The sequence below is a fragment of the Rhinopithecus roxellana genome, chromosome 7 (genome assembly GCF_007565055.1).
Source record: "Rhinopithecus roxellana isolate Shanxi Qingling chromosome 7, ASM756505v1, whole genome shotgun sequence".
In the NCBI taxonomy this organism is placed as follows: domain Eukaryota; kingdom Metazoa; phylum Chordata; class Mammalia; order Primates; family Cercopithecidae; genus Rhinopithecus; species Rhinopithecus roxellana.
Genome location: NC_044555.1, coordinates 82856373 through 82870805, shown reverse-complemented (window position 1 = coordinate 82870805; position 14433 = coordinate 82856373). Strand labels below are relative to the sequence as shown.

Sequence of the window (14433 nt, the reverse complement as noted above, 5' to 3'; positions counted from 1 at the left end):
TTTTAACTTATTCCTTTTCCTAACTCCAGGGCCCCATCTGTATAACTTAATCCAGATGTTCATATCACTGGCTTGGATAAGTATGAGCCAGCTAAACTGCATGTTATGCTGAAAACCTATACTTCATCTCTCTCACTTGATAAAAGAATAATATGCTTTTGGTGTACGTAGAAACGATCTTTATATATCTCTGTATGCATATTGCAAATATACAAATTCATTTTTCTTACCTACTTAAAACCTGGAAAGCCAGGTTTGGTAGTGTCTGCCTGTGATCCCTAACTACTTGAGAATAGTAGTTTTCAAATTTAAGAAATCCTCATAAAAGAACTTCCAAAACTCTTGAGATTCAACCAACACAAGTTGGTCTGAAACAGAATTGTTTCTTCATGATACATGAATCCAGAGATACGAGTAGCTCTGAGCAATTTATGAACCAATTCTACAACTAGGGAACATATAGTAAAAGGTACTGCCAAAGCTAACAAAGGAAAAATATATTACACAAAACAAGCATTCCACTTGAATATTCAACCTTGATAAATTTAAAACAGTGTTATCTAGGCCAAATGATAAATTTATCAGAACCTGATTTTACTTTAAAATAGAGCCCTTTATTTTGACCTTTGATCCTTTCCCCATTGCTTGTTTTTGTCAGGTTTGTCAAAGATCAAATGGTTGTAGATGTGTGGTGTTATTTCTGAGGTCTCTGTTCTGTTCCACTGGTCTATATGTCTGTTTTGATACCAGTATCATGCTCTTTTGGTTACTGTAGCCTTGTAGTATAGTTTGAAGTCAGGTAGCATGATGCCTCTAGCTTTGTTCTTTTTGCTTAGGATTGTCTTGGCTATATGGGGTCTTCTTTGATTCCATATGAAATTTCAAATAGTTTTTTCTAACTCTGTGAAGAATGTCAATGGTAGTTTGATGGGAATATCATTGAATCTATAAATTACTTTGGGCAGCCAGGCACAGTGGCTCATGCCTGTAATCTCAGCACTTTGGGAGGCCGAGGTGGGTGGATCACGAGGTCAGGAGATCGAGATCATCCTGGCTAACACAGTTAAATCCTGTCTCTACTAAAAAATACAAAAAATTAGCTGGGCGTGGTGGCGGGCACCTGTAGTCCCAGCTATTTGGGAGGCTGAGGCAGGAGAATGGTGTGAACCCAGGAGGTGGAGCTTGCAGTGAGCCGAGATCACACCACTGCACTCGGGGGTGACAGTGCGAGACTCCGTCTCAAAAAAAAAAAAAATTACTTCCGGCAATAAGGCCATTTTCACGATATTGATTCTTCCTATCCATAAGGATGGAATGTTTTTCCATTTGTTTGTGTCCTCTCTAATTTTCTTGAGCAGTGGTTTGTAGTTCTCCCTGAAGAGGTCCTTCACATCCCTTGTTAGCTGTATTCCTAGGTATTTTAATCTCTTTGTAGTGATTGTGAATGGGAGTTCATTCATAATTTGGCTCTCTGCTTGCCTGTTCTTGGTGTAAAGGAATGCTTGTGCTTTTTGCACACTGATTTTGTATCCTAACAGGTATTTTATAAATAAAGATATTAATGGTCAAAGAAGCTAGGAAATTGCTGGCTTTAACAAAATTTACCAGCTTTACTTAACTGTGGGCCTCCAAAGCCTTTAGTGAGCTCACTTGCACAGCGACTCTCCCAGAGGGGTAGAGGGGCAGCAGTCTGCAAATCTGTACCACAGAGCCCTATTAATATCTCCCAGAGACTGTTTTATGACAAGCAGTTAGGGAAAGACTAGAATATATAGGTATCCCATACAAGTGGTTAGTAAGACTCTCCTAGGGTCAATGTCAACTTGACATGGCACAAAAACTAGATATAACCATGTGTTTCTTGCCCAGGACTTCATATATTTGAATATGTGTGTCCCACTTACAGTGGGTGAAAGGAGGGAATAGGGGAGAGAAATGGAATGTGGATCTTCTGCCTCCGTTTCTTACACACCTGTTCCTAAAATCTGAAATCTCCATAGTTAGGCAGCTGAGCCGGAGGCTTAGGCTGAGTACTGGGCTCACTGTTTATATTGTGATGGGAAATCTAGTAGACAAAGAAGCAGACTCATTCATTAACAGTGACTAGAGAATTCCCAGTTCCCCTACTCAGATCTTTGGTGACTAAGCTCCAAAAGCAGGCAAGAAGCTGACCTCAAGCAGCTCAGATGAAGACTGCCGATAGCAGCAGCATATTTTGGGACCAGGAGGTAACTACTGGCATTTGTACAGCAAGAGAAAGCTAGGAGGTTGGTTACAAAAGCCCTTTCAGACAGGTCTTCCACGCATTCAACCAGGTGACTCTCAAGCCCCAGGCGTGAACTAGCAGCTAGCAAATGCCTGCTCATTTTGTAGTGACAAAGTCCAGGTTTGCTGTTGGTGTGGAGCAGGAGCCTCATCTCATCAAGGTCCTCCTTAGGGGCCTGTGATGAAAGCCTCCATTGCAAGTGCAATGGATCTGCCGTCTGGCTGTATACATAGACACTTAGACTCCAGTGGTGGTAACAGGAGGGGCCTTTAGGAGACAGACAGCAATTTGGGAGCTGGCTCTACTATTTACTAGCTATGCCACCTTGGGTAACTTGCTTAGCCCCCGTATGCTTCAACTTCCTTATCTGTAAAAAAGGGATAGTATTAGTACCTGTATCTACCTCAGAGGGCTTTTGTGAGGATTAAATAGTGCACTGAAAGCACTTAGCACAAAGCCTGAATTATTGGAGATGCTCAATAGACATAGCTAATAATTTGAATGAGAAGAAATTACAGCCAAGGAAAGGCTTAGGGCAAAACTAAGGTTTGGCATTAGATATACAGCAGGGACTCAATAAATACTTGTTGACGGTTCAACCAATATCTCTTAAGGCCAATGTTAGATCCTGGAAAGGAGTTCTCGCTGGTTTATATGCAGATCAGGAAGAAATGGGCTTTTTATTACCCTTCACACTAAAGCAGGAAGCCAATACCTCCTAGTATTTGCATCTCAAGGTTGAGTGAATGCTAAAAACCATTTCATTCACTGAAAGAAGGACAAGCATGTGTTAAAAGTGGTTTCAGTGACTCATGAGTCCTGAGATGTCCCCATATGGCAGAATAGCTCTGAACCACCCAGAACAATGAAATAGAAACAGGGACTGTCTACTGAGAAATTTCCCAACATTTTCTGCCAAAAATCAGAAAGGGTCTTTAAAGATAGAAAGTTTCTTCAGCAGCAATTAACAAAAGGAAAGATCTGTAACACCATATACCACACTCCATGGATTTACTGTTTCCTTCTCATTTTCAGCTCTGCAAAGTATTGATGAGTAAGGCCATAGTGGCACATGTAAATAAGGCAGAATTAATTTAGGGGTAAAACAGATCTTGGTGACATGCTCTCCCACTCCTGCTATTTCAGCTTTTTGTTCTGAGGAAAAGTACCATCCTAAAGAAAGTACCATAGTCCAAAACCATGGCACTAACCCCATGTTGATAACCATTTATCTTTCATTTATGTAGAATTACACAGCTCCTGAAGTGCTGATGAAAATATAGGCACTCAGATTGCACATACTATACAGAAAAACCATGTCCTACCTCCAATCAGAGAGAGGCCCCTTCTTCTACTCTTCTCTGGGGATGAAAACAGATGTACCCCTGGACAACCAAGAGTGAACTAGTATATGTATGCTTGGTGGCTTATTGAGGAAACTTTCTTTTTCCACGTGAGGCTGGGGAGCTGGCTGGATGAGAATAAATTAAACCACTCTCTGCTCTCTTCACAGGGTATTAGCTTGGGAATCTCATGAACCTGATCTGTGGCGATCAAACCCTTGCAAAGAAGCACAGCGATAGGACAACTTCCCTATCACCGAACAGTTTACATAAATCAAATATGTCTCCTACCTGTGATGGACAAGGTCTCGGAGGGAGCGCAGGTGGTGGGGGTAACAATCCTGACTTGGTAGCTAAAAAGAAAAACACATACTGTTAAGGATCACCCCTAAAAACAAACAACAAAAAACTCTTACGCTTGTTAACTTGGAATGGCAATGGCATTTGCATTTAACATCTTTAAGTTTTTACAATCCTTCTGAAGGCTTAAGAAAAAAGAGTACATGTTATTTCTAATCCCTTTTTCATTTTCATCCTAACCCAAACTCAAGTATTTATGTAGGCTGTTATGATTAAGATGACATAATAAAACTACAGAAAAGACACCTAAAACGCAGCATGGGAAAGGTGGTCAATTCCTCATTATTCTAATGTTATTTAGTTTCAATCTAGGACAAAAGTCAGAAAGGGTCTTCTTTGATTTCTCTCATATTTCTCCCCAGCTCTCAGCCACTACACTGCTCATTAGCTCAGTGAGTAGGCTACAGAAACTAAGGGAGCTGGAACCCAAATGAGGAAGCTTGGCCACCCTGTAAATGCTCCTGGGAATGGATCTGACAGCAGTGAGGGAAGCTGACAGTGATGGACTGAAATGATATTTAGGGATTCTTCAAAGACCTCAATTTCTTTTTCTCTCCCTAATATTTATTATCAGGGATATCTAAAGCTGTTTCCAAAATAATCTGGCCACATCTGAAGAATCTTTACAAAGTACCAGTCTAACTTGAAATTTTGTGAGATACAGAGAATACTGGGTTAAGCCAAGAACATCTGAATTGTACCTTAGTGGTGAAAATAAACAGCTGCTATGAAATCATAAATAAAGTTCATAATAGCACACAAGAAATAAGTTTAGCATTACACACTGGCAAGTTAAACCACATTCTTTACAAACTCCTTAGAAAAACACCATCATCCAAATAACTATATGTAGTTTATTTGCAAATTTGTACTATGCATTTGGACAATCTTCTGTGCGTTAAAAAATAAATCAGAACAATGTACCAAGAATATAAAAGATTTTGCAAATTACTTTTGATTTCCCTTAGCTAGCTGGATCAGACAAGCTAGAAGACGGAGTTTGGTGTGTTCCACAAATGTAACTCAGGGTAATATCACAGAGATTTTCATTTTGAGCCAGTGCATGGATACGGTACAATCATGTGGGCCTATCTATGATTTCTCTCAATCTGTCTTTCATTAAAATTTATGAAACACATTGGTGGGTCAAAACTCCAGAGGTGGTGAGACCTTGAACAGCTGTCAATAACAAAGCACACAGCAGGAGAGAATGCTGAAAGTCTTCAGGAATTATTCATCTCAGGGTTCCTACTCTTTAGATCCTCACAGATTGGACCTTTAAAATTAATTTACTTTCAAAATAAATGAAACAGGCCAGGCATGGTGGCTCATGCTGTAGTCCTAGCACTTTGGGAAGCCAAGGTAGGCGGATCCCTTGAGCTCAGGAGTTTGAGACTGGCATGGGCAACATGGAGAAACCCCTTATCTACAAAAAATACAAAAATTAGCCAGGCTTGGTAATGCACACCTGTAGCCCCAGCTACTTGGGAGGCTGAGACGGAAGGATCACTTGAACCCAGGAGTCGAAGCTTCAGTGAGCCATGATTGTGCCACTGTACTCCAGCCTGGGCAACAGAGTGAGAACCTGTCTCATTCATAAATAAATAAAATAAAATAAAATAAAATAAAATAAAATAAAATAAATCTATGCAAGCTTCTAAGGGAAAGGCGAAGCAATTGTATTAATGTGTGTTAAAACAACTCTTTATTAACAAAAAAGAGGACTATACAAGATATGATGAGCCATTTAATTAAATTGACTTCTGCTTCCAGCCAAGATGAAGTAAGAAAAAGCAGATTTACCCACCAATTTAAAACAACCAAAGACACATAGAAAAAAAAAAAAAAAAAAAAACATGAAACAACAGTTTTCAAGGCACTAGAAAACCAGGCAACAAAAGACAGTGACTCCTGAGAGAGAGAAACCAACCAGGTAAGCCCTGTGGCTGACTGTCCCTACTCACTGCCTTGAGAGTTATTAGAAACAGTATTTAGATCCTGATTCGAATCTCATTAAGTTCTTTTGTATGATTTAATTGTTTTAAAAGACAAATACCCTGCTCTTGTAAAAGATGATGTGTGGGTCTATTTCTGAATATACTTTTAGATAAAAGCATGTCACCTACAACACCATTTATTGGGGTTTATCAGAAGCTGCCCCAAATATGAAGAAGAAATGGGGTAAAAGACTGAAGCCATTTAATATGGAATCCTGTTTTAGTTTCTCACAACTGAGCTTCAAGCAACAAGAGTATCACAAGTATGTGTCCATTGTTCATTGTGAATCTCTCATTGTAAGAGTTGGCATAGGTTATTTTCCTCATTAAATTCTGAGAGCATTTTGGGGGGGGGGAAGCCCCTACACTTCTATAAAAAATATTATACTTGACAGGGTATCACTCTGTTGCCCAGGCTGGAGTGCAGTGGCATGATCATTAACACTGCAGTCTCAAACTCCTGGGCTCAAGAAATCCTCCCACCTCGGCCTCCTAAAGTGTTGGGATTACAGGTATCAGCTACTGTGCCCAACCATATTAAATAAATATTAAGAGCAGCTTTGTTTCATCTTTTCAGTACCTTTGCCACGTTTTTCATTTTTCCAGTCTTACCTAGTTAGAATTATCTATTGTAAAAGTTGAATTTCAATGGCGATAATGGACATTCTTGTCTTTTCTTGATCTCAAAGGGGAGCATTTACTAGCTCACCATAAGGTATAGTGTTAGTGTTTGCTGTACGTATGTTGTAGATACCCTTTAACAGATTATGAAGGAGGTGTGGGCAGCGGATAGTGGGCAGCACAGAGTGCAAGGCTCTTTTGTTCGGCTGAGGGGAGGGCCGTTGGCTGAGGCCTGTGGTATGCCATTTCAGTGAGGGGCTCCACTGTGGCTACCCTTGCTGCTTTTCTGAGCGCCACTCCCGCGGCTGACCCGACACGCCAGTAGTGCAGCACCGATTCTTCTCTGGCTCTTGGGTGCTGCTCTGAGCAGTGTCACCCTTTACACCAGAAAGCTGGCGCACACTATGGGGAAAAAACAAAACAAGAAGAAAGTGGAGGAGGTGCTAGAAGAGGAGGAACAGGAATATGTGGTGGAAAAAGTTCTCCAGCGAGTGGTAAAGGGCAAAGTGGAGTACCTTCTAAAGTGGAAGGGGTTCTCAGATGAGGACAACACATGGGAGCCAGAAGAGAACCTGGACTGCCCCAACCTCATGAGTTTCTGCCATCACAGAAAAACAGCACATGAGACAGATAAATCAGAGGGAGGCGAGCACAAAGCTGATTATGATTCTGAAGATAAGGGAGAGGAGAGCAAACCAAAGAAGAAGAAAGAAGAGTCAGAAAAGTCACGAGTCTTTGCTTGGGGTTTGGAGCCGGAGCAGATTATTGGAGCTACAGACTCCACTGGAGAGTTCATGTTCCTGATGAAAGGGAAAAACTCTGATGAGGCTGGCCTGGTCCCTGCCAAGGAAGTCAATGTCACATGCCCACGGGTTGTCATATCCTTCTATGAGGAAAGGCTGATGTGGTGTTCCTACCCCAAAGAGGATGATGACAAAAAAGATGACAAGAATTAACTCTCCTGAGTACCAGCCCCTGTCACATCTGACTGTGGGTTTCAAGTGGGAAGGAAAGAAGTTCTACTTGTCTTGACACCACAGAGGTGGCTTGAGAAGATGCCCTTTGAAGAGCCAGTATTGTTTCTGTGCCCTGCAGCAGCCCAAGTGTTTTAAAGCCATTCCAAGCTGTATAGTTTGCACATCCATCTCAGTGGAAGGGAAGGGGGATAAGTGCTTCAAAGCAACCTTTTCTGCACTTTGGTGAGAAAAAGCAAAGGATCCTCTATGAAGGACAAAACTTGTAGAACTGGGTGTGTGGGAGAGCAAAAACATACTGTAGATAATCAAAGAGCATCTCCGCAATGCACAACTTTCTTCCCAATAGTGTTAACTCTGCATTTTTACAGCGTAGCACATGTGTAGTTTTTGGCTATTACTGGTGTATTATGTGGGAGAGGGAGTAATGGGGAGGGGGAAAGGAAGATGCGTAGCATCATTTTGATTAAAATTTGGGGCCCGATAGGGGAAATGGTGAAGCAATGCAAAGAACAGAAAACTAATGATTTGCTTCTATGTCCAGAATATTTTACCTTTGAAAAAATGTCACTGGCACCATAAATACGGACTGAGAGACTGTTTAAAAGCTGTGAATGTCTGAAATCTATAAGCCAAAGTGTTTCCTGCCTAAACTTAATGCACTTAGTCCCACAAAGGACTAAGCCAGTTAATAAGTTACCAGAGTTGCCATTTTGGAGATGGAAATTGACTGAGGAAGGAAGGTCTTTTATTGGAGAGTATATAGTACAAGCAGATCATTCTGCCTCAGAGGTACTAATTCCTGAAATTAGAAGACACTTTCTTTTCCAATAATGAGGTTATAAATATCAGCTTGTTCACCCTAGCCACTGGCTGAGGTGTTGGGGTGGTAGAGGAGATGGTAAGACAGGAGGGAAAGTAAAGGGCCCACGCTCTTAGTTGGGAGAACTTTTGCAGCCATTCTCTTTTTTGAGCTTTGAACACTGAAACCACTGGTGGCAGGGTTCAGTCACTGATAGCACAAGTTTCACTGAATTGATTCAAGAGTTGAATGATTTCAAAACTCTTGGTCTCAGGAGAAGATTAAACTTTCATACTGGGCAGTGGTTCACTTTAAAACACACACACACAAAAAACAAATAAAACCATTTTTTAAGAAATCCTAAGAAGTAACTGATACCCAAAATGCTCTGTCTTGAGTCGTGAGATCCATCAGTTCTTGATATCATGTAGACTTGAATCTAGAGCTACATTGTAAAATCTTTTTAGGCATGTGTTAGATTTCCTTGAAAACTTTGTTTGAATGTAAACTTCATACCACACCGTCAGTTTTTATCTTAATAAAACTACAGATTTATAATCCCTGAAAATAAATAGATTATTATGAAAGTTCCTATCCTTATTTTGAGACTTCTTTTCAGGATAATTTGTTGTTGGATTTTAATCGGAGCTATAACTCCAGCCACCGAGATGATAGTATGATTTTTTCCTTATAATTTGTTAATGTGGTAAATTACATTCTGGATTGTCTAATATTAAAACACCCTTGCAGACCTGGATAATCTCAACTTGGTCAGGTTTTTATATCTGCTAGATTTGGTTAGCTGATATTTTGTTTAGGATTTTTGCAACTATCTTCATGAGTGAGACTGGCAAGTGATGTCCTTTCTCATATGGTCCTCTATTATGCTTCATTCAGGTGGACAGCACCAGCCCCCACCCCCTACCATGCCCTGTTTATACTCTTAAATAGGTTGTATAAGATTGGAATTTTTTTCTTGAATATCAAGTAAAAGTTTTCCCAGGAGAGCCACCTGAGCCTGGAGTTTTCTTTAAACAAGATTTTAAACTAATGATTCTACTTCTTGAATTGTCATAGGACTCTTCAGACTTTCTAATTCTTAAGTCGATTCTGATAAATGATATTTTTCTAGGCATTTATTCATTGTCTAAAATTTCAAATTTATTAGCGTAAGGGTGTCCATACCCCTCTCTTATTATTTATTTTAATCTCTGCATGTGTAATTGTCTTTTTCCATTTCTCATACTCAAGTTTTCCTTCACTAATCTCAGCTGGCATTTTGTCAGTTTTGTTACTCTTTTCAAAAAACCAACTTTTAACTTTTTTGAGCCTCTGTATTGTATGCTTGCTTTCTGTATTATTAATGCTGCTTATCTTCTTCCATTTACTTCCTTTGGGCATATCTTGTTCTTTTTCTACCTTAAATTGTTTGCTTAGTTCACTAATTTGTAGCTTTTATTTTCTAATATAAGCATTTAGGGTTATAAATTTTTTTCCAAGTACCTCCTTAGTAGAATATCATAGGTTTTTATTTGTGATATCATCACTCAGTGCCAAAAGCTTCCTAATTTCCATTACAGTTTATTTTATGATGTCTAAAGTACGTCTTTTAGAATTTCCTTAATTGAGAAGTCTATTAGTAGCAAACTTAGTTTATTTGAGTGAAAAGTTGTTTTTCCTCTCTTGAAAGAGGATTTAATTGGGTATAGAATTCTAAATTGACAGGTATTTTCTCCCAGCACATTGATGGCAACATTCCACTGCCTTCTGGTTTCCACTATTACTATTAAGAAGCCAGCTCTCAGTCGAATCACTCTTTTGTTAGATAGACCATCTTCTCTCTGGTTGCTTTTAAGATCTCCTCTTTGTTTTTGGTACACTGAAATATCAAACTTTATCCTATGTCTGCACATGTCTTTCTCTATCATCATTTTATTTTATCACTTTGCTTGAGCTTCACTAGAATTTCTGAACCATGTAGCAACCCATTAATTTTGGTCAACTCTCAGTGATTCTTTAAATGTTGTCTTTTTACCATTTTTCCCTCCCCTCTCCTTCAAGAGCTTTCTAACTGTACTGTGTTCTAGATAATTTTCTACGATCTACTGTCCAAGTAACCAATTCCCTCTTTAGCTGTTCTTAATGTCTAACAAAATCCAGTCTTCAAGTTTATTTTATGGAATTGTTCTTTTCTAGAAGTTCTATTTGGTCTTTTTTGAAAATGCTTTTTCATTTTTATAATTTCTTGGCCACTCATTTTCTTCCTCTTTTCTTTCAACATATTTATATAATTTCAATATCTGAGGGCTTTGTATTTCCTGTTTGTTCTTGCTCATTGTGCTTCATTTCCTACTGTGTTTAGCAACCTGTGACTCTGAATTCATATTCCTTGGAACTTTATCTATAGGAAAACTTTGAGGCATGTGGAAAGTGAATTCCTCTTCCCTCTATTGCTTCTGCCAGAAACCTGAGGGTACTATCAACCTGGGACCACTTTAAACTAAAATCTTGGCTTGATACTGTGTAAAATTCCTCATTTCTGCTATATGACCCAACGTTTTATTAAATGTCCTATCCAAAGACTTTTGAGTATAGATAGCAGTTCAAATACATGCAACTAACCTCACTCTTAACTCATTAACACAAAAATGAAGAGAACTGTTTAAGCGCTCTTGTTTAAGTTTGGAACTGGGAAAACAGATGAGCAAGTGATAGCTGACTAGACAGATCTGAGAAAGCAGGGAGCAACCAATTTGTACCACAGAAGCTCCCCAGTTCTCAGGAATTGGTGGCATCAAACTCCTTTGAATGTAGGGGTAAAATGAGGAAAGCAATAAAAACCTAAAGCCTTGAACTAATAGTGGATTTATTTCCTGTCCTTCAGGAAAAGGGTATACTTTGACAAGACCCTTCAGGATCTGGTTCTAGCTATTCTTCATGCTGTTTTTGGCTTCAGGGGCCCTACTCTTATAGTCCCCTCTGCTGTAGTATCTATGCCTTATATCTGTCTCACCTGATAACTCAAAATACAGTATAAGTGATCAACAAATATTTCTTTAAACTATCTTAAGATCTATAGGATTATGTTCCATCCTCACAAAAACAAAAAGAAAAAAAAAAATGACTGATCGAAGCAGTTTAGGAGCAGTTAGATCCTGAGATTTTCTCCCACATTCTGCACAGTTTCAGCATGTTTCTCACTCCAGCAAAATGCTAGATATAGTTTTCTTTTCAGGGAAGGCACCAGGCCCAGATGAAGGCATGAGGGCCGTGCTGAAAACAGACAGATTCAGTAAAAATATGCACTTTGGATGCTGAGATTCTTCCAGCCTTCTTCCCTTCTGCTCCCGGACTGCTGCTTCCTTCCAAAGATTAGCAGAATGTGTTCCAGAGAATCAGATCAGCCAGGAAGAGACATCTAAAGAATTGATATCAAGGGATCTCCAACAGGATGGCCTGGCCAGACCATTCTACCATGAAGCCAATAGCTGGCAACTTCCATCAATTTGCTCATATATTCCAACCAACTTTTTATCCTTCATTATTAAATATAAGTGGATGACTAAGTATTACCAGATATCTGCAGAAAATGTTCTAACCTAAGGTAGGGATCAATAAAAACAGGAAGAAGTGACCCCAAAGAAATAGACTAGACCTTTACTAGGAGAAAATGTTAAAATATATATTATTAATATCATCAGAATGATCATTAAGTTTATTCCAGAAACATTTAAACACTAACTATGTGGGAGGTATTGTTCAAGGTATTGGGAAAATATCCATGAGAAAAGCAGGGAAAAAAAGTTACACCCTTATGAAGCTCATATTCTACTGAGAAAAGAGACAATGGGGTAGGGAGTGACAGATAAAATTTTAACTAGAGTCATCAGAGAAAGTCTCAATAAGACATAAGATATGCTATTTGCTAAGATGAAATAATGGGATGGTATTTAAAAAGAACATTCAGAAAACAAAACAAAAAAAGAATACTTGGAAATTAAAAGTAAGATAGCAGAAAGAGAATAGAAAGGTCAAAAATAATCTGAGGAAATCTTCCAGAAAGTAGGGTAGTAGCCAAATAAAAGATCCACAAAGAGAAACAGAGAAAACGGCAGGAAAAATAATCAATTAAATGGTTCAATAAAATTTCCCAGAAATGAAGAATATGAGTTTCTAAATTTAAAGGACCCACTGAATACCCAGGACAATGGAAGAAAACAGACTCATGACAAGGTATATCATGAAATTTCAAAGTACTAGAGTCAAAATAATTTACAAGTTTTCAGCAGGGCATGGGAGAAAAGAGCAAGTCATATACAAAGGATCAGATGTCCAAACGGTTTTAGACTTCTTCATGTATCATTAGAAGCTAGAATCCACTGGCACAATTCCATCAAAATTCTAAAGAAAACTTATTTCCAACTGATGACTGTATATCCAAAACTAGCAGCCTGCATGATGATACAATTAAATACATTTTTAGACATTCAGGGTCCCAAATTGAGCTCCATGCACCCTTTCTAAGGAAGCTACTAAAGGATGTGTTTCACCAAAACAAGAGAGTAAACCAAGAAAGAAAGACACAAGATACAGTATAAAAGTAATCCAACATGGGAAAAAGAGGAAGGGAATACTTGGATGACAGTGTAGGGAGATCCCATGATGAAAACTATGTACCAGGCATTGAAGACAGTCAGTTTATATTTCTTCAAAAAGCTGAAATTGACAGAACACCTGAGGTGTGAGAATTTCGTAAGAGGAACTCTGGAAAATTGAAGAAGTCTGTGGTTGAATCAAGGGCAAGTTGATTATTCACTCCAAGGCAAACAAAAACCTGTGCAAGTAAAAAAAGTAACTAATTTACTATATGGCTTACATGACCATAACAATAATACGAACACTAAATATTAAGCTAACCAAAATTATAATACAACTATCGGAAGGGTGGAGAAAGATACTGGGGGAGGGAAGATGATGGCAGAAAGTGAAGTCTACAAGAAGTTACACAAATGTGTTATTTAGAACTACGAAGGAAATACCAAAATAATCAACATTTTAAAACCCTGCAGCAGAGTGCATTCTCCTAAGTCTTGGAGTTCTATCAATGGCCTTGGAGGAACTTCTCAGACTTCAGTTTGTCCCCTCAGTTCAGCATGGAGCCCTGGGCCTTCCCCTTTACAATATCAGGATATCAGCTATGATTATTTACTTTTCCAGCTCTCTTTCCCGAAGTCATTTCCACTGACCCTCAGTCAAGAAAAAGGAAAATTAAGAGTACTCATTCATTTCACTTTGCTCTAGATCTAGGGTCTCGATGAGAAATCTCAAGATTTGCCTACTCACACACACGGCTTCTGCAGGGAAGCAGGCAGAGTCGGAAGTGCACCCAAAGCCTTAGGATTTCCCTCACTTGCCACTTTTTCCAAAAAAAAAAAAAAAGCATTAGCTCATGCATTTTTCCTTGTTCAGTCACTGCTGAGAAATCTCTTCCTTGTATTTATAATTTTGTGTTCCTTTCCTTTAATGGTGGGATACATTAATCTAGCTACATTCTATCAATTTTGTCTAATTCATCTTTTTGTCTCCCACAGCACCTAAACACACTACCTTATGTTTAGTAGGCACTCGCACAGTGGTTGAAAATTGGAATTAAATTTAATTTAAAAATCTTCTCTTACAATATTTTCAATCCACTCTTGACTTAAAATTGGATCCAAATATTTTATCCAGTATGCCCTAATCAGTCAAAAGAAAAAGCACACCTTCATGCAAAGTGAAATTTTAAAAATATTTTGATCACATGGTGGAAGGCAAAGGAAAAAAAAGAAAAAAAAAAGCTGAATAGTGTACATTTGCAAAAGATGACAATGTACTTGTTAATAGTAAAGAGTTGCTTTCCTGGGAGGGAAAAGAAGGCAAGAAGACGGGAGGAGAATGTTGTTCCCACATACTTTAACAAGTGACCATACTTGTCAAGCAATTGCAGGTTTATTCATGAAGTGTTATAGTTAATAAAGTGGGATACTAGTTATTAGCAAGGCTTTGTCCAGCCAAAAGTTTTTATAAGTGT

At 38.7% G+C, this 14433-nt stretch overlaps 1 protein-coding gene and 1 pseudogene across 13 annotated transcripts in view; one reads left to right on the top strand and one right to left on the bottom strand.

The window, feature by feature from the left end:
• The window catches only part of REPS2 (RALBP1 associated Eps domain containing 2), a 202051-nt gene that overhangs the window by 38146 nt on the left and 149472 nt on the right, over positions 1 to 14433 (bottom strand). For all 13 annotated transcript variants that reach the window (XR_004058326.1, XR_004058328.1, XR_004058327.1 and 10 more), the window contains one exon: positions 3901 to 3962. Coding sequence is in view for 9 of the 13 variants with exons in the window: in XM_030933824.1 (XP_030789684.1) it covers positions 3901 to 3962 (62 nt within the window). In the remaining 4 variants the exon portion in view is untranslated. The remainder of the gene's footprint in view (positions 1 to 3900; positions 3963 to 14433) is intronic.
• On the top strand, positions 6950 to 7543 carry LOC104682456 (annotated as a pseudogene).